This window comes from Chlamydotis macqueenii, chromosome W, assembly GCF_036417535.1.
Source record: "Chlamydotis macqueenii isolate bChlMac1 chromosome W, bChlMac1.mat, whole genome shotgun sequence".
NCBI lineage: Eukaryota > Metazoa > Chordata > Aves > Otidiformes > Otididae > Chlamydotis > Chlamydotis macqueenii.
Genome location: NC_141592.1, coordinates 32,866,644 through 32,889,003, shown reverse-complemented (window position 1 = coordinate 32,889,003; position 22,360 = coordinate 32,866,644). Strand labels below are relative to the sequence as shown.

Sequence of the window (22,360 nt, the reverse complement as noted above, 5' to 3'; positions counted from 1 at the left end):
TGCGAGAGCGGCTGACGAGACGTGGACGGAGACAGGGGGCACTGGCGGTCCGGCCCCTCTCCCTATATAAAGCAGGCCCCAGGGAGTGCCCGTGACCCAGAGCACAGCGAACAGGACGCGCAAACAGGGCGTGGCGCGTCAGGAAGAGCGTGGCACAGCAGTTTGCGCGGCAGTTCGCGCAGGAAGGGCGCGTCAGCGAGGACGGCGCCCCGGGGCACTTGGTGATTCACGCCTCTCAGGGCGACATGGCCAACACCCGCCTGAGAACAAAGGCTGCAGCTCCGGCCAGGAGGGCTGCACCGGCACCCCCTGCGGCGGTCGATGCCTCCGTGCAGACGGAGCAGCCGAGGGGGGAGGCTGCGGTGCAGACCTCGGGCTGCAGGCAGTGCCTGGACCCTACTCCCGGGGCAGGGGCAGGTGGCAGCCCTGACTGCAGAAGGTGTGCCCAGGTGGAGGGGCTCCTGCGGCAGGGACTGAGCTGCAGGAGGCGGTCAGGAGGCTGTGGGACATCAGGGAGGTGGAGAGGGAGCTGGATACTTGGTTCCAGGCACAGTCTGCACTGGAACCACAGCACCCAGTGAACCAATCAACCCCCCATGCACTGACACATGACATCAGCAAGCAGGCAGAAGATGCCACTGAATGGAAAGCTGCAAGGGCAAGGTGCAGGAGGAAGAAGAAGCAGCTTCCCCAGAACCCCGAGGTGCCCCTGCAGAACCGCTTTGCTGCTCTGCAGAGTGAAGAAGTAAGACCCAGTACCTCAGGGGAGGCACGGGAGCCGTGCAAGGTAGCCCAACCGGCTCGTGTAATAACTAGCGCTACCAAAAAAAAGAGACGAGTGGATGACTCCCTCCTGACAGGTACGGAGGCACCCATCTGCCGCCCCGATCCGCTCTCTCGGGAGGTGTGCTGTCTCCCGGGGGCTCGTATCAGGGATGTCACCGAGAGACTACCTAGCCTCATACGGCCCACAGACTATTATCCACTGCTGGTGTTTCATGTGGGGGCCAGCGACACAGCTGGCAGCACTCTGAAAAACATCAAAAGGGATTTCAGGGCTCTGGGTTCAACAGTCAAAGACTCTGGGGCGCAGGTGATCTTCTCATCAATCCTCCTGGTCGAAGGGCAGGGACCTGAAAGGGCCAGACGTATCTGGCAGGTTAACTTGTGGCTCAGGGAGTGGTGCTACAGCCAGGGCTTTGGGTATCTAGATCACGGGGCGTGCTTTGAGAAGCCCGGGCTGCTAGGGGCGGGTGGCGTGCACCTAACCAAGAGGGGGAAGAGTGTGCTTGGACAAAGACTTGCCAGGCTCATCCGGAGGGCTTTAAACTAGTGTTGCTGGGGGAGGGGGAGCACAGTTCAGCCCACTGCTGTCAGCATGGCGCCAGTGCCAGCACCGAGGGTCCAGAAGCTGAGGAAGGATCACAGATAAGTGCAAATGAACCTAAACTGCGGTGCAATAGCACCCCTGTAGCTCCAGCTAGCAAGTCGGCTTTGTCAGGGGCCCAGCTGAAGTGTCTCTATACCAATGCACGCAGCATGGGGAATAAACAGGAAGAGCTGGAGATGCGTGTACACGAGCAGGGCTACGACCTCATTGGCATCACGGAGACGTGGTGGGATGACACATACGACTGGAGCGTCAACATGGAGGTGTATAGGCTTTTTAGAAAGGACAGGAAAGGGAGACGAGGAGGGGGTGTCGCTCTCTACATCAGCAGCCGGCTGGAGTGTGTGGAGCTCCGCCTGGGGATGGAGGAGGAGCTGACAGAGAGCTTATGGGTCAAGATTAGAGGATGGGGACGGACAGGGGACGTCACGGTGGGGGTCTGTTACAGGCCACCTGGCCAGGAGGATAGAGTGGACGAAGTGCTCTATAGGCAGATAGGAGCAGCCTCACGGTCACAGGCCCTGGTCCTCATGGGGGACTTCAACCACCCTGACATCTGTTGGAGAGACAACACGGCAGGGCACAGGCAGTCCAGGAGGTTCCTGGAATGCGTGGATGACAACTTCCTCCTGCAGGCGACAGAGGAGCCGACAAGGAGGGGTGCCATGCTCGACCTTGTGCTCACCAACAGGGAGGGGCTGGTGGGGGATGTGAAACTAAAGGACAGCCTTGGCTGCAGTGACCACGACGTGGTGGAGTTCAAGATCCACGGGGCAGCAAGGAAACTACATGGCAAGCTCTCTGCCCTAAAATTCAAGAGGGCAGACTTCGGCCTCTTCAGGGACCTGATGGGCCAAGTGCCATGGGAGGCGGCCCTGGAGGGAAGAGGGGCCCAGGATAGTTGGTCCACATTCAAAAAGCACCTCCTCCAAGCTCAGCAGAGGTGCATCCCAACGAAGAACAAGTCGGGCAAAAAGGCCAGGAGGCCGGCGTGGATGAGCAAGGAGCTCCTGGACCAACTGAAATTAAAGAAGGAAGCCTATAGAGGGTGGAAGCGGGGACGGGTAGCCTGGGAGGTCTACAAAGAGGCTGTGCGAGTGGCCAGGGATAAGGAAAGGAAGGCTAAAGCCCTGGCAGAACTGAATCTGGCCAGGGATATAAAATGCAACAAGAAGAGCTTCTATAGGTACGTAGGGGACAAAAGAAAGTCCAAGGAAAATGTAGGCCCCCTCCAGAAGGGAACTGGTGTCCTGGTTATCCAGGACATGGAGAAGGCTGAGGTACTCAATGACTTTTTTGCCTCAGTCTTCACCGATAAGGGTTCCTGTCCCACCACCCAAGCTATGGAAGGCACACGCAGGGACTGCAAGGATGAAGAACCACCCATTGTACTGGAAGAGCAGGTTCGGGATCATCTGAGGAACCTAAAGGTGCACAAGTCCATGGGACCTGATGAGATCCATCCGCGGGTCCTGAGGGAACTGGCGGATGAAGTTGCCAAGCCACTGGCTATCGTATTTGAGAAGTCGTGGTGGTCTGGTGAGGTCCCCGATGATTGGAAGAGAGGGAACATAACCCCCATTTTTAAAAAGGGGAATAAGGAAGACCCAGGTAACTCCAGGCCGGTCAGCCTCACCTCTGTGCCTGGCAAGGTCATGGAGCAGATTCTCCTGGAAACCATGCTAAGGCACATGGAGAGCAAGGAGGTGGTTGGTGACAGCCAACATGGCTTCACCAAGGGCAGATCGTGCCTGACCAATTTGGTGGCCTTCTATGACGGGGTGACGGCATCGGTGGACAAGGGACGAGCAACTGACATCATCTACCTGGACTTGTGCAAAGCTTTTGACACTGTCCCGCACGACATCCTTCTCTCTAAACTAGAGAGACATGGGTTTGATGGATGGACCACTCGGTGGATAAGGAGTTGGCACATGGAATTAGACAAGTTTCAAGAGGGTAGGTAAAGAGGCAGGTACGTAAAGAGCACTTTGAGGAAGTGATAGAAGAATTCTCCAATTGATATCTAAGCAGAGTGTCTCCTAAGGAGGTGCGGACAAGTCGGAAAAGCTGTCTCCTTGAGGTCCATCACCGCATAGACAACATTTGTCCTCGCCTCCCCAACCCTGACATTTCTCCCTGTCCTGTTGGGTGTGTTAGTGGAAAATCTATGTCCCTATGACACACACAGGGTTTAGATCCCTCCCAGAGCAGGTCAATTTAGATCCCTCCCAGAGCAGGATTTGCAGTCAATCCAGAAGTTGACCTTGGATCCCCTCATCTCCCCAGTTACCCCAGAAACAGACAAACCCACACACATATGCATTCAGGATGGACCATTCTTGGGCTTGAAGATGAGGTCCTTGAACATCAACTTCTTCTCTCCAGGGCTGTATGCCATAAGATTCTTCCAAGCAGGACACTCAAGAGGTCAAAGCCTGCTCTCAGGATCCTGAATTTCACCTGCTCATGGTTGCTGCAGCCAAGACTGCCCCTGAGTTTACGTCCCTGACCAGCTTTTCCTTCTTTGCATGGGATGGACTATTCCTCAGCTTGAACATCATAGAATATTTCCAGTTGGAAGGGACCCATAAGGATGATCGAGTCCAACTCTGTGCTCCTTGCAGGACTATCTAACAGTAACGCATACAACTAAGAGCATCCTCCAGATGTTCCTAGAACTCTGACAGGCTTGGTGCTGTGACCACTTCCCTGGAGATCCTGTTCCAGTGACCGACCACCCTCTCAGGGAAGAGCCTTTTCCTGATGTCCAAGCTGAACTTCCCCTGACGCAGCTTCATACCACTTCCACGTGTTGTGTGACTGGGCAACAGAGAGAGAAGATCTGCACCTCCCCCTCCGCTGCCCCTCTTGAGGCCGTTGTAAACTGCGATGAGGTCCCAGCCAAGCCCCAGTCGTGTCCCGTGCAGGGTTCTGCAGAGAGCCCTGCTCTGGGCTCTGCCAAGGTCTGGGCAAGAAGAGAGGCTGAGGCAGGGCTGGCTGTTCAGCTGGCACAGGCACCGAGCCCAGCAGGAGGAAGAAGATGGCCAGAGAGCAAACCTCACCCTTAAACTGGGGTGAGCGGCCAGTGCTGGAAACGGTGATGTGAGAGACAAATGTGCTGGGGCACCTTCCCAGTCTGCCCATACCTCCAAGGGCACAGATCGGCCTCCTCTCTCCTGCCCCTCCATGCCTTGGCTCTGCACCTCACACCCATGGGAACGTGTCCTTGCCCTGCATGGTCACTCAGCTCAGCCAGCATTGGTGGTGTCCTCTCCCAGGCACTTCCCAGCCCAGTCCTTCCCCAACTCTCCCCTCCAGCCCTGCTTTCTCTCCAACCCAGCTGAGAAGAGCAGTCCAGTCTGGGCTGGCCCCATGGCACTGCCCACTGCAGGCAGCTGCAGAGCTCTGGGCCCTGACCCCCAGCCCCAGCCCCTCTGAAGGGCACAGCAGCTCCTGGGGGGCAGAGATGGGTCTCAGCCGTCCCCACAGCCCCAGGGCTGCAGGCTGGACATGGCACAAAAAACCCAGAGATCAGTGAAATGCAGGACTCCTGGTATCAGCTCCAGCAGATGCCCACCACAGATGGCCTGTGCCCCGCAGTGCCAGCCCCTCTCCCCAGGCCAGCACAAGAGTCCTGGCCCGGCAGCAGAGCAGCCTGCCCCAAGCGGGTGCCTGCAGAAAGAGGTTTCTCTTGTTCATTGACTCCTCCCTGCAGGCACAGAAATGCTCCCTTGTTTCTCTCCCTGGACAACCCTTTCCCCAGGTGAGTGTGCCCTGGCTGGCCTGGCCGGCCAGTTCTGGCTCCCACTCTGTGCTCCCCACAGGGCCCTGAGCTGGTGGTGCTGCTCTGCAGAAAGAGGGGGCTGTGGAGCCCTCAGGCCATGGGGTAACCCTGCACTGGCCATGCTGGTCACAGTGGGAAGCAAACCCAGCTGGATGGGGATGTCTGCTGCTGAGCCCTTTTCCATCTTTGCTGGTGGCTCAGTAGCCAAGGACAAGGCTGGCCAGGACAATGAGGTGTCTCTGATGTCACAAAGGGCAGGGGAGGGCTGCACTAGATCCAGCCCATGGGCTTTCCAAGAGGTTTCCCTGAACCACTTTCCAGTCTTATGTCCCTCTGCCTGGTGGCTCCTCACATCCTCTTCTGGCACAGCAGGGTCCTCGTAAGCCCACGGGCTCCTCGGGTTCACCTTTTCCTCAGGGGGACTCCTACTTGGGCCGTCACTCATTTTGTCAGGTGCAACTCACTGCCCACCCAGACTCACACGCTGACCCTGCAGATCCCCTGACATCTCCTGGCAGCTCCTGATTCTTCTCCAGGACGGCATTTGCCATCAGACCCAAAGTGGGACAGTGCCAGGCAGAGAAATCAAAGACCAGTTGCTGTCTGTGTGGACAAGTGGCACCAAGAAGGGAGGTTTTTGTCCAGTCTTTGGTCCCTAACACACCACCCGGGACTCTAGGCTTGTCCCCGTGAATCCATTAAGAATTCCACAAGAGCAAAAGTGTTTCTGAGGGAGCAGCTCCTGAGGTGTATTCCTGACACCAGATTTGGAAGGGTGTCCAGCCTTCTGGGCCTGCCCTGAGGAGCCCCTTTGGTCATGGTGGTGCTAGCAGGGAGGCCAGCTCTGACACAGGGGTTCACTCGGCCTCCTCCTGCCCACAGCCACAGGGATGCCCCTGCAGAGACAACAGGACTGTCACCACTCACACCAGACCTTAGGGCTGACACAGATGCGAGAGCACAAGAGGAGAGCGTGGAAGCGAGGAACTGAAAAGTCCACGTCGTACTGCTGGCCACGGCCACGGCTCCAGGGAAGCAGCAGCCCCGCTGGTACACAGGCAGCAGAGAGGGAGCCCTGCTGAGGCATGGAGGTGCAGCCTCCAGCGCCCCGTGGCTGCTCCTCCAGCTGGCAGCTGGGATCTTGGCTCCTTAACCCTTTCCTCATGCTGGGGCTCGTCCCCAGCGCCAGAGAATATTTGACGGGGTGGCAGCTCAGACAAATTATTTTCCTCTGTGTCGTAGTTCAGCCCCGATCGGGACAGCCTACGCAGTCTCTCTCTCACTCCCCCCACCCTCCGAGAGAACAGGAGGAGATGATATAAGAAAAACAGCTCAAGGTTTGAGATAAGACGGGGAGAAATCCTTAAAATTACCGTCACGGGCAAAACAGACTCGACTTGGGGAAAAATACTCATTTATTTCTAAAAATAGCAGGAGAATGAGACAGGGAACAATATAACCTCCCCCACCCCTCCCTCTTCCCAGGCTTAACATTATCTCTACTACCTTCCCCCCCCGAGTGGCACGGGGGGGGAAAAGGGAATGGGGGTCGCGGTCAGTTCATCACGCGTTGTTTTATGCCGCTGTATCATCATCAGGTGAAGAAATCCTCACATTCCTCCCTTCTCCAGCGTGGGGTCCCTCCCACGGGCCAAAGTCCGTTGTGAAACTGCTCTGGCGTGTGTCATCTCTTCCATGGGGTGCAGTCCCTTTAGAACAGCTGTCCCAGCGGGCCCTCCACTGGCCACAGCCTCCTTCAGGCCTCCACCTGCTCCGGAGTGTGATCCTCCATGGGCTGCAGGTGGATCTCTGCCCCTCCGTGGACCTCCATGGGCTGCAGGGGGACAACCTGCTCCACCATGGTCTTCACGGGCTGCAGAGGAATCTTGGCCAGGAGCCACGTTACTCCTCCCCCTCCTTCTTCACTGATCCTCTCAGGATCCTTTTTACATCTTATTCACTTCAACTTCTCATCTCCTCTCCACTTCTTACAGCCAGGCCGGGTCGAGTCGGGCCCAGTCGGCTGCCCGGTGGGAGGCGAGAGAGTGAGGCCTTTATGTCTCACGAGGCTCGCGCTTCCCTCTCTCTGCCCCCCGCTCAGCTGTTTCACATCTCTCCTCCTCTTTTCCTGTTTTCCCCTACTTAAACACGTTATTGCAGAGGCGTTATCACGGGACATTCTGCTACCAATTGGCTCGGCCTTGGCCAGAAGCAGGTCCGCCCTAGGCCCGGCCGAGTCCACTAAACAAAGGGGAGCAACTTCTAGCAGTTTCCGACAGAAGTTACCACCTTAGGCCCCCCCCCACTAACAAAACCAGAACACTCTGGCTTCTTCACCTATGCAAGAAGGCTGGTTCTGTAGGTACACATGCTGGTTTTGTCTGGGATTGAGTTAAATTTCTTCCTAGTAGCCTGTATGGTGCAATGTTTGAACGTGTGATGAGAACAGTGTCAATAACACTGGGATGGTTTAGTTACTGCTGAGCGGTGCTTGCACAGCATCAAGGCCTTTTCTAATTCGCAGCCCACCCTGCCAGCAAGTAGGCTGGGTGCTGGTATGAAGGTGGGAGGGGAAACGGCTGGGACAGCAGACCCCAGCTGACCAAAGGGATCTTCCATGCCCTTTGACATTGCTCAGCAAGAAGAGCTGGGAGAAGAAGAGGGGAGGGGATGGATATTTGGAGTGATGGCCTTTATCTTCCCAAGTAACCATTACATGTGATGAAGCCCTGGTTTCCTGGAGATTACTGAACACCTGTCTGCTGGGGGAAGCAGTAAATTAATTCCTTATTTTGCTTTGATTGTGCACACAGCTTTTGCTTTGCCTAACAAGATGTCTCACTTTTACCCTTCCAATTCTCTCCTCCATCGCACTGTGGGGGAGTGAGCGAGCGGCTATGTAGTGTTGAGCTGCCTGCTAGGGTTAAACCACAACAGTACATTGGGATGAAGAAAAATGTTCAGTGTCAAGAAGTAGGATAACCATTACTATTTTATTGTAATTAATATTATCATAGCTTTTCAAAATAACCAAATAACCAAAAAATCAAACCAGGAACAAAAGATAGTTTTGAGTTTTCCTGAGTTAATCTGGGAGTATTGTAAGGTGTATGGGTACATTATCGATGCTGAAATATGTATTCAAATATTCTCCTCACGGAATCCTTGATCTCTTTGTTCCTCATGCTGTAGATGAGGGGGTTCATTGCTGGAGGCACCACTGAGTACAGAACTGCCACCACCACATCCAGGGATGAGGAGGACATGGAAGGGGGCTTCAGGTAGGCAAAAAAAGAAGTGCTGACAAACACAGAGACCACACTCAGGTGAGGGAGGCACGTGGACAAGGCTTTGTGCCGTCCCTGCTCAGAGGGGATCCTCAGCATGGCCCTGAAGATCTGCACATAGGACAGCACAATGAACACAAAACAGCCAAAGAGTAAACAGGCACTGACCAGAAGAAGCCAAATTTCCCTGAGGTAGGAGTGTGAGCAGGAGAGCTTGAGGATCTGAGGGATTTCACAGAAGAACTGGTCCACAGCGTTGCCATGGCAGAGTGGCAGTGAAAATGTATTGGCCGTGTGCAGGAGAGAATTGAGAAACCCACTGCCCCAGGCAGCTGCTGCCATGTGGACACAAGCTCTGCTGCCCAGGAGGGTCCCGCAGTACACAGGTTTGCAGATGGCAACGTAGCGGTCATAGGCCATGACGGTGAGGAGACAGTACTCTGTTACAATCAAGAAGCGAAAAAGAAATATTTGTGCAACACAACCCAAATAGGAGATGGTCCTGGTGTCCCAGAGGGAATTAGACATTGAATTGGGAACAGTGGTGGAGATGCAGCCCAGGTCGAGGAGGGAGAGGTTGAGGAGGAAGAAGTACATGGGGGTGTGGAGGCGGTGGTCACAGGCTATGGCAGTGACGATGAGGCCGTTGGCCAGGAGGGCAGCCAGGTAGATGGCCAGGAAGAGCCAGAAGTGCAAGAGCTGCAGCTCCCGTGTGTCTGCGAAGGCCAGGAGGAGGAACTGGGTGATGGAGCTGCTGTTGGACATTAGGTCCCTCTGGGCAGAGGTACACTTTCTCAAGCTGCAACAGAGACTGACAAGCTAGGACAGATTTTCATGAGAAAAGCCAGTCAATTTCTCACAGAATTCCACCCCCCACCCCCCGCCCAGTTCAAATGCCTGTCCTGTCTGTGGTTTGTGCTGGTTGAGTGTGCTGTGAGGAGCCAGAGCCCTGCCCGTGTCCTGCTGAGGAGTCAGCTTTGCTCTGCTGCAGTGGGTGCACAGGAGCTGATCTGTGACAGCTCTGATGTTCACAGGAGATGTGAACAGAGAGCAGAGTCAGCAGACCCACAGTGTCCGTCAGTCTTCTTCCCAGCTGCCCTGCACTTTCACAGGCGGAGCCTCAAAGAGGACTTCACACACAAATTAATCTTAAACAAACCCAGAAACCTGATGAGAGCTGTGGACTCCAGTTTCACAGGTCAGACCTGCAAATTCCTCTCTTTCCCAGCCAAGAGGTGGAGTTGTGATGCAGAGAGCAGGACCCTGCTCCTCACAGGAGATGCAAAGGACTCTGCGAGGAAAGCGCTGACGCCCAAGGAAAGGCTCAGCACTCCCTAGGAGCCTGCAGGAGAGCTGTGCCTCTCCGGGGGCAGCTGGCAAACCCAGCAGGGCAGGCAAAGCAGACAGTCAGGGGTCCCGAAGGTGAGAGGGTCTGAAGAGAGAGTCAGGTCATTGCCCAGCAGACCTTGCTCACAAAACATCTCCAGTGAGAGACCAACAGAGAGCTGCCTGAAGGCAGCCTCCCCCCGTGCTTGTTGGCAGTGTCTTCCCACCCCTTGTCCACATCTCTGCTGCCTGGAGCTGTTCCTCTGTCCCCGGGTCACCTCCCTGTCCCTGCTCACAGACCCCATCCCACCCGCTGTGTGCTGTGCTGTGCCCTGCAGACCCCTCCCAGTAGCAGGGCAGTGCCCAGGGGCATCTCTGTGTATGCAGGCTGTGCTGGGAACATCAGACCAGCCCTGGTGAGGATGGAAAAGTGATGCTGATCTGTCTGTAAGCCGCGGTGTGTTCATTCATGATACTCCCTGATTTATTCACCTCTGGGAGTAACAGATTTGGAATTTCAGTGCCTTGTCCTGAATTGAGAGATAAATTTCAATGTCCCATTGCCCACCCAGACAACCTAGCGACTGGAAGGTTGAAAGAACAGGATCCTTCACTTTCATGTGGCCCCTACCTTGCTGTGCTTCTTGAAAAGTCACCTAGGAATGACCTGTAGCATGACCTGGAGCTATCAGCAGTCCTGACCCACGCTAGGTCTGGACCCTGCCATCCTGTGGGTCACTCCTTCCCCCCACAGCTTCTCCCCACAGCAGTGCTGGGAGCTCCCCGGGCAGGCTGAGTGCTGAGCCTGGCAGGCGGCAGAGTCCCTGCCCCAGCACACAGCCCCTGGGCTGCAGGGACCCTGCTCTGAAGGACAGCCCTGGGCACCCCTGCCTGCACACCCGCCTGCACAGCCCTGCAGCCATCCCTGGAAGAAGGCAGCCGTCGTGCCCTGTCCCTCTGATGGTGCAGCAGGCAAGCCCTGCTCTGCAGCACCAACTTCCCCTTTGAGAAACCAAGAGCCCTCCTGACAGATCCCATAAACTGTCAGATGCACAAGCTCTGGGAGATCTCTCCAGGAACAACAGCTAAATTGCTCTGCACCCAGAGACTTACCACATAGAGGGCTCTGAAGATTCCTCCTCACTGACCTCTCAGCATCCTCCCGCTCTCAACTGCCTTTAAGTTCTCTCAGCCGCTGCCTCTCTGCAGCGCTGCCCGCTTGCCATCAGCTCCCTCCATGCCAGGAGCCCAGCCCAGCTCAGCAGCAGAGGCCCAGCCCAAGGCGGCACTTTCTCTGTCCCCTCGGGGCTCCCTCCAGGTGTCCCTGGGGCTGCAGGGGAACCTGCTGCCAAACAGCCTGCAGCCACCATGGGGGTTTTGCTTCTCATCTTGGAGAGAAGGGATCATGTCTTTTCAAGCACTGCCGTTTTCCTGCTCACAGACAGAGCCAGGTCTAAATATCAGCTGTCTTTGTCCCATCAGTAGGCAGAATACCCAAAGTGAGGGATCTCCTCTACCCCTGCTGAGGGAAGGGATTCAGCGCAGTCAGTGCAGGCATCTCACCCTGGGTCTGTAGTGCTGGTGCTAGAAGAGGACTCAGCTCCCTTCCATGCACACCACAAACCCACAGGAGCTCAGATTCCTTTTGCCCCTGTTCAGCTGAGCACAAAAGGGCATTTGCCTGTGAGCTCTTTCTCTCAGCTCCCCTCCTCCTTACTGGAGATGGAGGGCAGCAGGGAGTTCTTTAGATGCAAAGCCCTGGTGACAGCTGAGGTGCACGTCTCCCCCACTGGAGTTATTTTGCACACGGAGAGCTGGGATTCTCTCTTTCTCTTCTCCACCACCACCTTTATTTGTCAGATCTCCACTGACCATAATGTCTCACGGCCTCCTGCCAGTACTGTGCAGCCCAGGCCTTCTTCCCTCTGGGTCTGGTGAGAGCAGGGTTTGCTCTCTCTGTGGGCACCGACACTGTTGAGGAGGGGGAGTGAGATCGTGGCTGAGTGGGCATCTGGCCGCAAGCCAAGGTCAACCCAGCACACACCATCTCGCACAATGCTCTTGTATGGAACCTAGGAAGCTGCAGTCTTGATAGGTGGGCAAAGAGGGGAGTAAAAGAGTGGATGCATTGGGGTCTCTCCTGGGACTTGATGGTGTTATCAGTGTCCTGGAGCGGCTGACAGAATTTGCAGATGACACAAAACGGAGGCAAAGGAACGAAACATACAGTGGAGGGCTGCCTTCTGGAGGAACCTCAACAGGTTGGAGGACTGGGCCAACAAGATCCTAGTGGATTTCAGAGAGGAGAGCTCCACAATCCAGCCACTGGGGTGCCCTGACCCTGGGCACCAGCCCTGCCTCGGCTGCAGCTCAGTAGAAAAGGCCCTGGGGGTCTTGGTGGACAACAAAATGCGTATCAGTCAGTGGAAAGCCCCGGCAGCCAAGAAGGCCAGCAGCATGCTGGCTGTATTAACTGGAGCATGGCCAGGAGATGAAGGGAAGGGATTCTCCCCCTCTATTCAGTGCTCACCAGACCATGGGCACAGTACTGCACTGCGTTTGGGCCTCCTGCCCCCAGGACAGGAGAGACATTGATCGACTGGAGCACATTCAGTGAAGGGTCACCTGCCCAGGTGTGTGTCAGTGTGCAGGTGGCTGGAGAACTTTCCACCTGAGGAAAGTCTGAGGGAAAAGGGTCTGTTCAGCATAGAGACAAGAAGGCTTCTGGAATCTTCACAGCAGCATTTCAGTACCCATCAGGCATTTAAGATGGAGCCACGTTCTTCATTGTGATGCATGGTGGGAGGACGAGAGGCAAGGGACAAAAGCTGAAAGGATGTTCACGTGGGAGATGAGGACCATGAGGTCCATCAGGTCATACCTATGAGACCACATACGCACTGGGAGAGATTTTCCCAAGAGGTTGGGCAGTCCCAATCCTTAAAGGTTTTCAAGTCTTCTTTCTCCCTAAATATGGCCTCCAAACAATGAAAAACCACTCTTGCTCATGCCAGAATGAAGCAAAACCCTATGGCACCAGCACAAGCTCTGCCTCCCCAGGGCCCTCTCCTCTCCATGAGAGAGGTCTTCCACCAACCCCACACTTATTACACATTCAGCCTTCACAGTTGCACAGGCTTGGCCTGCCTACTTGCCTTCACCACTGTCACCCTTGTAACTGAGGCAAAACACATATTTTGGCACTCCCAGTGTCAGCTGGCACCTGCTCCACACCTGGAGCACACTTGGCCATGGAGAACAGGAGAGGCAAGGTGCACTCTGCCCAGCAGTGGGCACAGATTTTTCCTGGGAACGTGGCTGAGGAGCTGTCATCATGTGTGTCAGCCTGTGGCCAGGCAGGGGTGGGACTGGGACAAGCGCTGCTGAGGCAAGGCTGAAGTAGCTCTGCTGGAGAGCTGGAGAGCATTCCACTGAAGATCTAAAGGTCCCTGGTTCAGCTCCAAGCTTCAGCAATGATTTTCTCCCTGAGACTTTTGCAGAGCCCCTCTGCCTTCTTCCAGCCTGCCCTGGCCCTCCTCACTCCTTCACCTCTTGCTAGAGCACTGCAGAGCTGTGGGTCAGAAGGACCCTTCCTCTGGCACCACAAGTCCCCAGACTCCCCCTGGCCACGCCGCCTCCAGTGCTCCAGCACCGGTGGTTCCTGTGCTCCTGGCGTGCTCCACGGCTGTGACCCATGAAGCACACGGTGGGGTGGAAATGCTTCTTGTGAACGGCTGTCAGGTAAAGGCTCCATGTGCTGCCAGAGCTTCAGTATCTGTGCCCGGCACAAGAGCGTTCCCCACCTCCCTGTGCTTCACGTCAGTGGTCGGTAGAATCATAGGATCATTTAGGTTGGAAAAGACTCCTAAGAGCCTTGAGCCCAGCCGTTAACCCACCACTGCCAAGTCCACCACTGAGCCGTGACCCTAAGGGCTTTTAGATCCCTCCAGGGATGGTGACTCAACGCTTCCCTGGGCAGCCTGCTCCAGTGCTTGGTAACCCTTTCAGTGAAGAGATTTTTCCTAATATCCAATCCAAACCTGCCCTGGTGCAACCTGGGGCTGTTTCTTCTCTTGCTGTCCCTTGTTCCTGGGGAGAAGAGACCAACACCCACCTTGCTCCAGCTCCCTTCAGGCAGTTGGAGAGAGCAAGAAGGTCTCCCCTCAGCCTCCTTTCCTCCAGCCTCCTTTTCTCCAAACAACCCCAGTTCCCTCAGCTGCTCCTCATCAGACTTGTGCTCCAGACCCCTCACCAGCTTCATTGCCCTTCTCTGGATGCGCTCCAGATAACTCAATGTCCTTCTTGTCCTGAGGGGCCCAAAACTGAACCGAGTATTCGGGGTGCACTCTCACCAGTGCCGAGTACAGGGGGACAATCCCTTCCTCAGTCCTGCTGGCCACACTATTTCTGATACAAGCCAGGATGCAATTGGCCACCTCAGCCACCCGGGCATGCTGCCCGTTCATCCTCAGACAGCTGTTGACCAAGACCCCCCGGTCCTTATCCACCGGGCAGATTTCCAGCCACTCTTCCCCCAGCTTGTAGCGGTTCCTGGGGCTGTGACCCAAGCGCAGGACTGGCAGGTGGCCTTGCAGAATCGCATACACTTGGCCGCAGCGTATTGCTCCAGCTTGTGCAGATCCCTCTGTAGAGCCTTTGGACCCTCAAGCAGATCAACACCACTGCCCAGCTGGGTGTCGCCTGCAAACTTACTGAGGCTGCGCTCGTTCCTCTCATCCATAGCATTGAGAGCTTGCCTGTCATTCTGAAGCCCAAATGTCTCCTCAGCCAACTCTTTAATTCTGTCTATAAACACCTTTGTTTTCTTCATCTGCCTGCCTAAAATATTTCTTGTAAGGCTCTCCTTTGCAGAAAGGCAATCTCATGGGATGCAGCTTGTACTTGGCGTGTGGCTGTGCAGTGTGCTTTATTGTCTAGGAAACATTTTCCTGCTCTCTTTGTGAAAAGGAAAATTGCTGCTGTGCCTGTGCGCAGGCAGTTCTCGGAGGAGAGCAGGAGGGAGCTGGCGCAGTGGAGCTGTAACATCCAGCGGTGGAGATCAGTGGAGAAGTGTGATGCAAGGAGCAGTGATGTGAGTCCCAGGTGGCCAATGACAGCAATGGGGAGGTGTGAGAGGTGAGGAGCAAGGTTGTCCATACAGTGTCAGACCGCAAGGGACTGCTGTTTCTACCTGTCCAGCCATCCTGAGGAGACACCCTGGAGCGATATCCCTTGGAGAATGCTTCTGTCAACTCTTTTAAACTGAAAAGTAATTAAAAATAAACTTGAAAATCAAGCAGCATTCTTGTTAAGTGCTCGCTGAAATCTTCCTCCTTAACTCCCCTGTGAAACCTCTCTCATTACCTGTACACATCTTGAAGACTTGAGGAAAACTATAGGAAGAGACACAGCTCGTTAAGGCTTTCTTTATTTTAACGAGCCCCATGGTGACTTTGGGGCTCCTTAAGTGAACTCGAGGGACTGAGAGGAGATTGAAGAAACTTCTCAAGCAGTTACAGTCAGAAGCAAAGCCCAGAGTACCTTGGAGCATTGATGGGCCCCACTGGGGGCCATTCCTGACAAAGCCTCCCCAGGGACTCGTTAGAGCAGGTCATTGGAGGCTGTGAGTGCAGGGAGGCAAAGGCCCTGTGCAGGGGGCTGTAGTGCAGAGAAAACTCTTGGTTTGGTCAGAAAGCAGAAATGGCCAGAGCCCCCGGCCCTGGGAAGGCAGATCCTGTCCCTCACGCATGGCTCAGGGCTCTTCCTGGGGGCAGGGAGATGTGAAAATGACCAGTGCCCACTGCAGAAAAACTGTGCCGCGTCTCTGGACTTACCCAAGTAGAGGCAAAGAAGAAACAAAGTCCACAACCCAAAATCCTGTTTCTCCTGGGAGACCTGAGTGGTGCGGGCAGCTGCCGTAGCCCAGGGGACAAAGACCGTGGTTCCTTTAGGCCTTTCAGTCTCGCCAGAGCCCTTGGCCATCTCTGCTGCGCTGTGTCACACCCTCCATGCCTGCGTCTCTTTCCTGTTGCCTGATGACACCAATCTTTATTTCCCACCTAGCTCTCACCCTGGCATTTTCCTGCCCTCACCAATGTCCCTGCACCCTCACTGGCTGTTGTTGAAACACAAGCCATGGGCTGAGCCAGACTCTCTGGGTGGCTTCTTGCCCCACAATGCCACCCTTTGATTGGGTTTCTTTTTCCTCACCTCCAATGTGGGCCTTCGAATCTGCACTTTGTGGAGGTTTCCTTCTTTTCCCACTACGAAGAAATGCTCTACAATCTGAGACATCACCCTTCAGGCAGTTGAAGGCTACTGCTGTAGTGCACTGGTCCTGCACCTCAAATGGCTACAGATGCCCAGGTTCCTCAGCTTCTCAATACAGAACCCATATCTCAAAAGTCCAGGAAAGCATTCCCCCATGTTGGGTTAGGGATCACCTTCCATCTTCCCTTCAACCATGGCCGCCTAGCAGAGGTCTGTTGTCTTCCAAGTCCTTAGTTATCACCATCCTTCTTCTCACCTTTGTCAGGTGGTTCGGTGATCCTGACCAGGAGACCGTTGTACATCAAGGACTCAGTGATCCACAGAACAGTAAACCTGAGTGTAGTTGTCATGGATGGGCCATTCAGATCACTTAAAGAACCACAGTCAACAGCATCAGCAAAAGTGATTTTATTGAAATGCGATGTGTAACAGTGCAACAAAGGCTGATGGGAAGGTTCAGCCTGTGACTGCACAGAGGATGTAACAATGATTCAGAGTCACCAGCACAGAATCACCGTTACCAATACAAAATCCTGGTGCACTGTGAAACCAGGTCATGTGTGATGTCGGTCACGTACCAAAGATTTGCTGTTTGTAAGAGATCTCTCAGCCTGGTGGAGCAAACGGGAGAGGTGTCCCAGCTCAAGAGGAGATCAGCGCCATGCAGCCACGGTGCTGGGCAGGGAGAGCTCAGGGAAGGCTCCCTTTGGCTGTCATATTTATGGGATCAAGTGGTTGGCTTGTAGTCAAATTGCATGTGATGGGAAAGGTGTGCGTGAGACTGCTTGTACCCACAGCTTTCTCTGTCCCTTGAGAAATGAGTCCTGGAAAAGCCACCAGCTATTCATTTGTTAATCGTGTGATGGATGTTCCAAGCTGATAGGCATCGATGCTCACTGTGTCACTCATTATGATGCCCCTGGATTCCATTTTGAGTTCCAACTGAATATCTCTCTGCTGAGCTGGGAGGACGCTGTCCTTGCAGACCAGCTGTACTGAGCTCTGCTGCTCTTCCAAGCTTCTGACCGGTGGGTCCCCACTGTGGATACCACTGGTGGGCACTGCTGGAGAGCAAAGCAATAACAGTGAGGTGTGCCCAGCTTCTCCACCCTTCACTGCTCACAGCTCCCTTTAGATGTGAAATGCAGATGGGAACTCTATGAGTATAAACACGTCCTTGGGACACATTTTCTCCACTCAAAGCGTTTGTAGAAAATGCATTTTGGAAATAACTGCATAGATCTGGATTTACATGGTGGGAGAGAAACTGTCATCATCTTCCTGGCCTGTGTCCATGGCCTATGAAATAAAGTTCAACATTGTTGAAGTTCTTAAAGTTAAGAGTTTCTGCACACTTGTTAAACCAATGTCATTTCTGCCCAAGACTTTCCCGAATCCCCTCTTTCTCTCCATATCCCCGCACTGAATTGCTAATCCTCCGTCTTCTTCTGTCTCAAAATGAAATTCAACCTATTTCACTTCAGCATGACCCCATTATTTCAGGTCTTTTCCCTGCCTTTAACACCTTGGCTGCTACAGACACCTGGTTCTCTCTGTGCCCTTCCATGTGTCTCACAAATCCCTCACATTATCCAATCTAAACCTCCCCTGCCGCAACTTGAGGCCATTTCCTCTCATCCTATCATTGGTACTAGGGAGAAGAAACCAGCACTTGCCCCCCTACAACCTCCTTTCATGTAGTTGTAAAGAGTGATGAGGTCTCCCATCAGCCTCATCTTCTCCAGACTAAACAATCCCAGTTCCTTCAGATGCTTCTCAGCAGACTTGTGCTCTAGACCCTTCACCAGACTCGTTGCCCTTCTTTGGACGCACTCCAGGAACTCCTCAGTATCATAGAATGGTTGGGTTAAAGGCCACCCAGTCCAACCCCCCTACAATGAGCAGGGACATCTCCAACCAGATCAGGTTGCTCAGAGCCCCGTCCAACCTGGCCTTGAATGTTTCCAGGGATGGGGCATCCACCACCTCTCGGGGCAACCTGTGCCAGTGTTCCACCACCCTCATTGTAAAAAAAAAAAAATCCTAATACCTAATCTGAATTTAATCTGCAAACTTCATGAGGTTTCCACGGGTCCACCTCTCCAGCCTGTCCAGGTCCCTCTGGATGGCATCGCTCCCCTCCAGCTTTCTGACGGCACCACACATCTTGGTGTTGTCGGCAAACTTGCTGAGGGTGCACTCTATGCCACTGTCCATGTTGCCAACGAAGATGTTTAACAGGGCCGAGAGCAATACCAGCCCTTGAGGAACACCACACATCGCTGGTCATCACTTGGACATTGAGCCGTTGACCACCACTCTCTGAGTGCGGCCATCCAGCCAATTTCTTATCCACCGAGTGGTCCGTCCATCAAACCCATGTCTCTCTAGTTTAGAGAGAAGGATGTCGTGCGGGACAGTGTCAAATGTCTTGCACAAGTCCAGGCAGATGATGTCCCTTGTCCACCGATGCTGTCACCCTGTCATAGAAGGCCACCAAATTGGTCAGGCACGATCTGATACTGAGGGGCCCAAACTTCCACGCAGTATTCGAGGTGCAGCTTTGCCAGTCCCAAGCACAGGGGCAAAATCACTGCCCTGCTCCTGCTGGCCACTCTGTTCCTGATACAAGCCAGGATGCTGTTGGCCTTCTTGGCCACCTGGGCACACTGCTGGCTCATGTTCAGCCAGCTGTCTACCAGCACCCCCAAGACCCTTTCCTGCCAAGGAACTTTCCAGCCACTCTTCCCCAAGCCTGTAGTGCAGCATGGGGCTGTTGTGAGCCAAGTGAAGGACCTGGCACTTGGCCTTGTTGAACCTCAAGCAATTCACATCAGCCCATCCATCCAGCCTGTCCAGACCCCCAGATGTCCCCCATTTCCCCAGATGGTGCCCTCAGCAGTGCTCTCCTAAAGCTTCAGCTAGCTCCATGCAACTTGGACCACCTCTGGAACTTCAGATGTCGCCAGGCCTTTGCGTTTGCACGGCTCAGCCCTGCCCTCCATCTCCAGTAAGCAGCACGGGAGCTGCGCCCACAGGGTCACCTGCAGGTGTCTGTGGTGTGCGCGCCTGAAGGGAGTCAGGAGGAATCCCACTGCCCGTGGGTTTGTGCTGGGAATGGGGGGCAGCTGAGGACTGCAGCCAGGGCCTGGGGCTGAATGCCTTCCCTCAGCAACGGTGAATGAGATCATTCCCTGTCCCTGTCTGGGTGTCCTGTCTAAAGATGGGACAATGACACGGTGATGCTTGGGCCTAAAACGTTCTCCAATGGGAGAACTGACACTGCAGGAAAGAAGTGTCCCTCCCCAGGTGTGGGAGCAAATCCCCCGTGCAGGCTGCAGGCTGTTTGGCAGCAGGTTCCCCTGCAGCCCCAGGGACACCTGGAGGGAGCCCCGAGGGGACAGAGAAAGTGCCGCCTTGGGCTGGGCCTCTGCTGCTGAGCTGGGCTGGGCTCCTGGCATGGAGGGAGCTGATGGCAAGCGGGCAGCGCTGCAGAGAGACAGCTCTGCCCAGGAGCAGCTCCTCTGCCAAGCGCAGCATGGCTGAGGGCTCTGCCTGCAGGCAGCGAGGGGAGAGGGCTGGTGCAGAGAGAGGGGAAAGCAGCCTGGGCTGTGAGGGTGCTGAGAGCTCACTGGGGGAGTAATCTTCACAGCCCTGAACAGGGTAAGTCTCTGCATGCAGGGCAGTGAAGCTGAGGTTCCTGGAGTGAACTCTTAAAGCTCGTGCATCCCACAGCCGCCAGGATCTTTCTGAAGGACTCTCACAGTTTCCATAGTGTGGTGAAGGAGGACGGGGTCCGGCACAGGGCTTGCCTGCTGTGAGTGACCCCCAGTATGGCACTGTCCTTCTGTTGTTGAGAGGGTGCTGTGTGGGTCAGGGCTGCTCACAGCAGGAGATCACGCTGAGGACATTCCCAGGAGACTTTTAGCCACAGGTGAATAAATCAGGGAGTATCATGAATGAACACACCGCGGCTTACAGACAGATCAGCATCACTTTTCCATCCTCACCAGGGTTGGTCTGAGGTTCCCAACACAGACTGCACACACAGAGATGCCCCTGGGCACTGCCCTGCTGCTGGGAGGGATCTGCAGGGCAGAGCCCAGCGCACAGGGGTCGGATGGGGTCTGTGAGCAGGGACAGGGAGGTGACCCGTGGACAGCGGAACAGCTCCAGGCAGCAGAGATGTGGACAAGGGGTGGGAGGACACTGCCAACAAGCACGGGGGGAGGCTGCCTTCAGGCAGCTCTCTGTTGGTCTCTCACTGGAGGTGTTTTGTGAGCAGGGTCTGCTGGGCAATGCCCTGACTCTCTCTTCAGACCCTCTCACCTTCGGGACCCCTGACTGTCTGCTTTGCCTGCCCTGCTGGGTTTGCCAGCTGCTCCCGGAGAGGCACGGCTCTCCTGCAGGCTCCTAGGGAGTGCTGAGCCTTTCCCTGGGCGTCAGCGCTCTCCTCGCAGAGTCCTTTGCTTCTCCTGTGAGGAGCAGGGTCCTGTGTGCATCACAACTCCACCTCTGGGCTGGGAAAGAGAGGAATTTGCAGGTCTGCCCTGTGAAACTGGAGTCCCCAGCTCTCATCAGGTTTCTGGGTTTGTTTAAGATTAATTTGTGTGTGAAGTCCTCTTTGAGGCTCCACCTGTGAAAGTGCAGTGCATTGGGAACAAGACTGATGAACACTGTGGGTCTGCTGACTCTGCTCTCTGTTCACATCTCCTGTGAACATCAGAGCTGTCACAGATCAGCTCCTGTGCACCCACTGCAGCAGAGCAAAGCTGACTCCTCAGCAGGACACGGGCAGGGCTCTGGCTCCTCACAGCACACTCAACCAGCACAAACCACAGACAGGACAGGCATTTGAACTGGGCGGGGGGTGGGGGGTGGAATTCTGTGAGAAATTGACTGGCTTTTCTCATGAAAATCTGTCCTAGCTTGTCAGTCTCTGTTGCAGCTTGAGAAAGTGTACCTCTGCCCAGAAGGACCAAATGTCCAACAGCAGCTCCATCACCCAGTTCCTCCTCCTGGCCTTCGCAGACACATGGGAGCTGCAGCTCTTGCACTTCTGGCTCTTCCTGGCCATCTACCTGGCTGCCCTCCTGGCCAACGGCCTCATCGTCACTGCCATAGCCTGTGACCACTGCCTCCACACCCCCATGTACTTCTTCCTTCTCAACCTCTCCCTCCTTGACCTGGGCTCCATCTCCACCACTGTTCCCAATTCAATGTCTAATTCCCTCTGGGACACCAGGACCATCTCCTATTGGGGTTGTGTTGCACAAATATTTCTTTTTTCTTTCTTGATTGTAACAGAGTACTGTCTCCTCACCGTCATGGCCTACGACCACTACGTTGCCATCTGCAAACCCCTGCACTACGGGACCCTCCTGGGCAGCAGAGCTTGTGTCCACATGGCAGCAGCTGCCTGGGGCAGTGGGTTTCTCAATTCTCTCCTGCACACGGCCAATACATTTTCACTGCCACTCTGCCATGGCAATGCTGTGGACCAGTTCTTCTGTGAAATCCCTCAGATCCTCAAGCTCTCCTGCTCACATTCCTAGCTCAGGGAAGTTGGGCTTCTTCTGGTCAGTGCCTCTTTAGCATTTGGCTGTTTTGTGTTCATTGTGGTGTCCTATGTGCAGATCTTCAGGGCCGTGCTGAGGATCCCCTCTGAGCAGGGACGGCACAAAGCCTTTTCCACGTGCCTCCCTCACCTGAGTGTGGTCTCTGTGTTTGTCAGCACTTCTTTTTTTGCCTACCTGAAGCCCCCTTCCACGTCCTCCTCATCCCTGGATGTGGTGGTGGCAGTTCTGTACTCAGTGGTGCCTCCAGCAATGAACCCCCTCATCTACAGCATGAGGAACAAAGAGATCAAGGATTCCCTGAGGAAAATATTTGAAGACATACTATTTCAGCATCGATAATGTACCCATACATCTTACAAGACTCCCAGGTTATCTCAGGAAAAGTCTGTCTTTTGTTACTGTTTTTTTCATAGCTGTGATAATATTAATTGCAATAAAATTGTAACATCCCACTTCTTGACACTGAACATCTTTTTCCTGAGCTACTATCCCAATGTGCTGTTGTGATATAACCCACTATAGCAGGCAGCTCAACACTACATAGCCGCTCGCTCACTCCCTTTGGTCAGCTGTGGTCTGCTGTCCCAGCCGTTTCCCTCCCACCTTCATACCAGCACCCAGCCTACTTGCTGGCAGGGTGGGCTGCGAATTAGAAAAGGCCTTGATGCTGTGCAAGCACCGCTCAGCAGTAACGAAACCATCCCAGTGTTATTGACACTGT

The 22,360-nt window shown here is 54.7% G+C and overlaps 1 protein-coding gene and 1 pseudogene across 1 annotated transcript; one reads left to right on the top strand and one right to left on the bottom strand.

Moving 5' to 3' along the window:
* Window positions 1-8,296: 8,296 nt before the first annotated feature.
* Window positions 8,297-9,229, bottom strand: LOC147596642 (olfactory receptor 14A16-like). Its single transcript, XM_086769740.1, has one exon. The coding sequence runs from the start codon at window positions 9,227-9,229 to the stop codon at window positions 8,297-8,299; it is 933 nt and encodes a 310-aa protein (XP_086625866.1).
* An 11,813-nt stretch (window positions 9,230-21,042) lies between these two features.
* On the top strand, window positions 21,043-21,978 carry LOC147596641 (olfactory receptor 14C36-like; annotated as a pseudogene).
* The last annotated feature ends 382 nt before the right edge of the window (window positions 21,979-22,360 follow it).

Coding starts and splice junctions, on each gene's coding strand:
- LOC147596642 (XM_086769740.1), bottom strand. CDS start 9,229: ATGTCCAACAGCAGCTCCATCACCCAGTTCCTCCTCCTGGCCTTCGCA.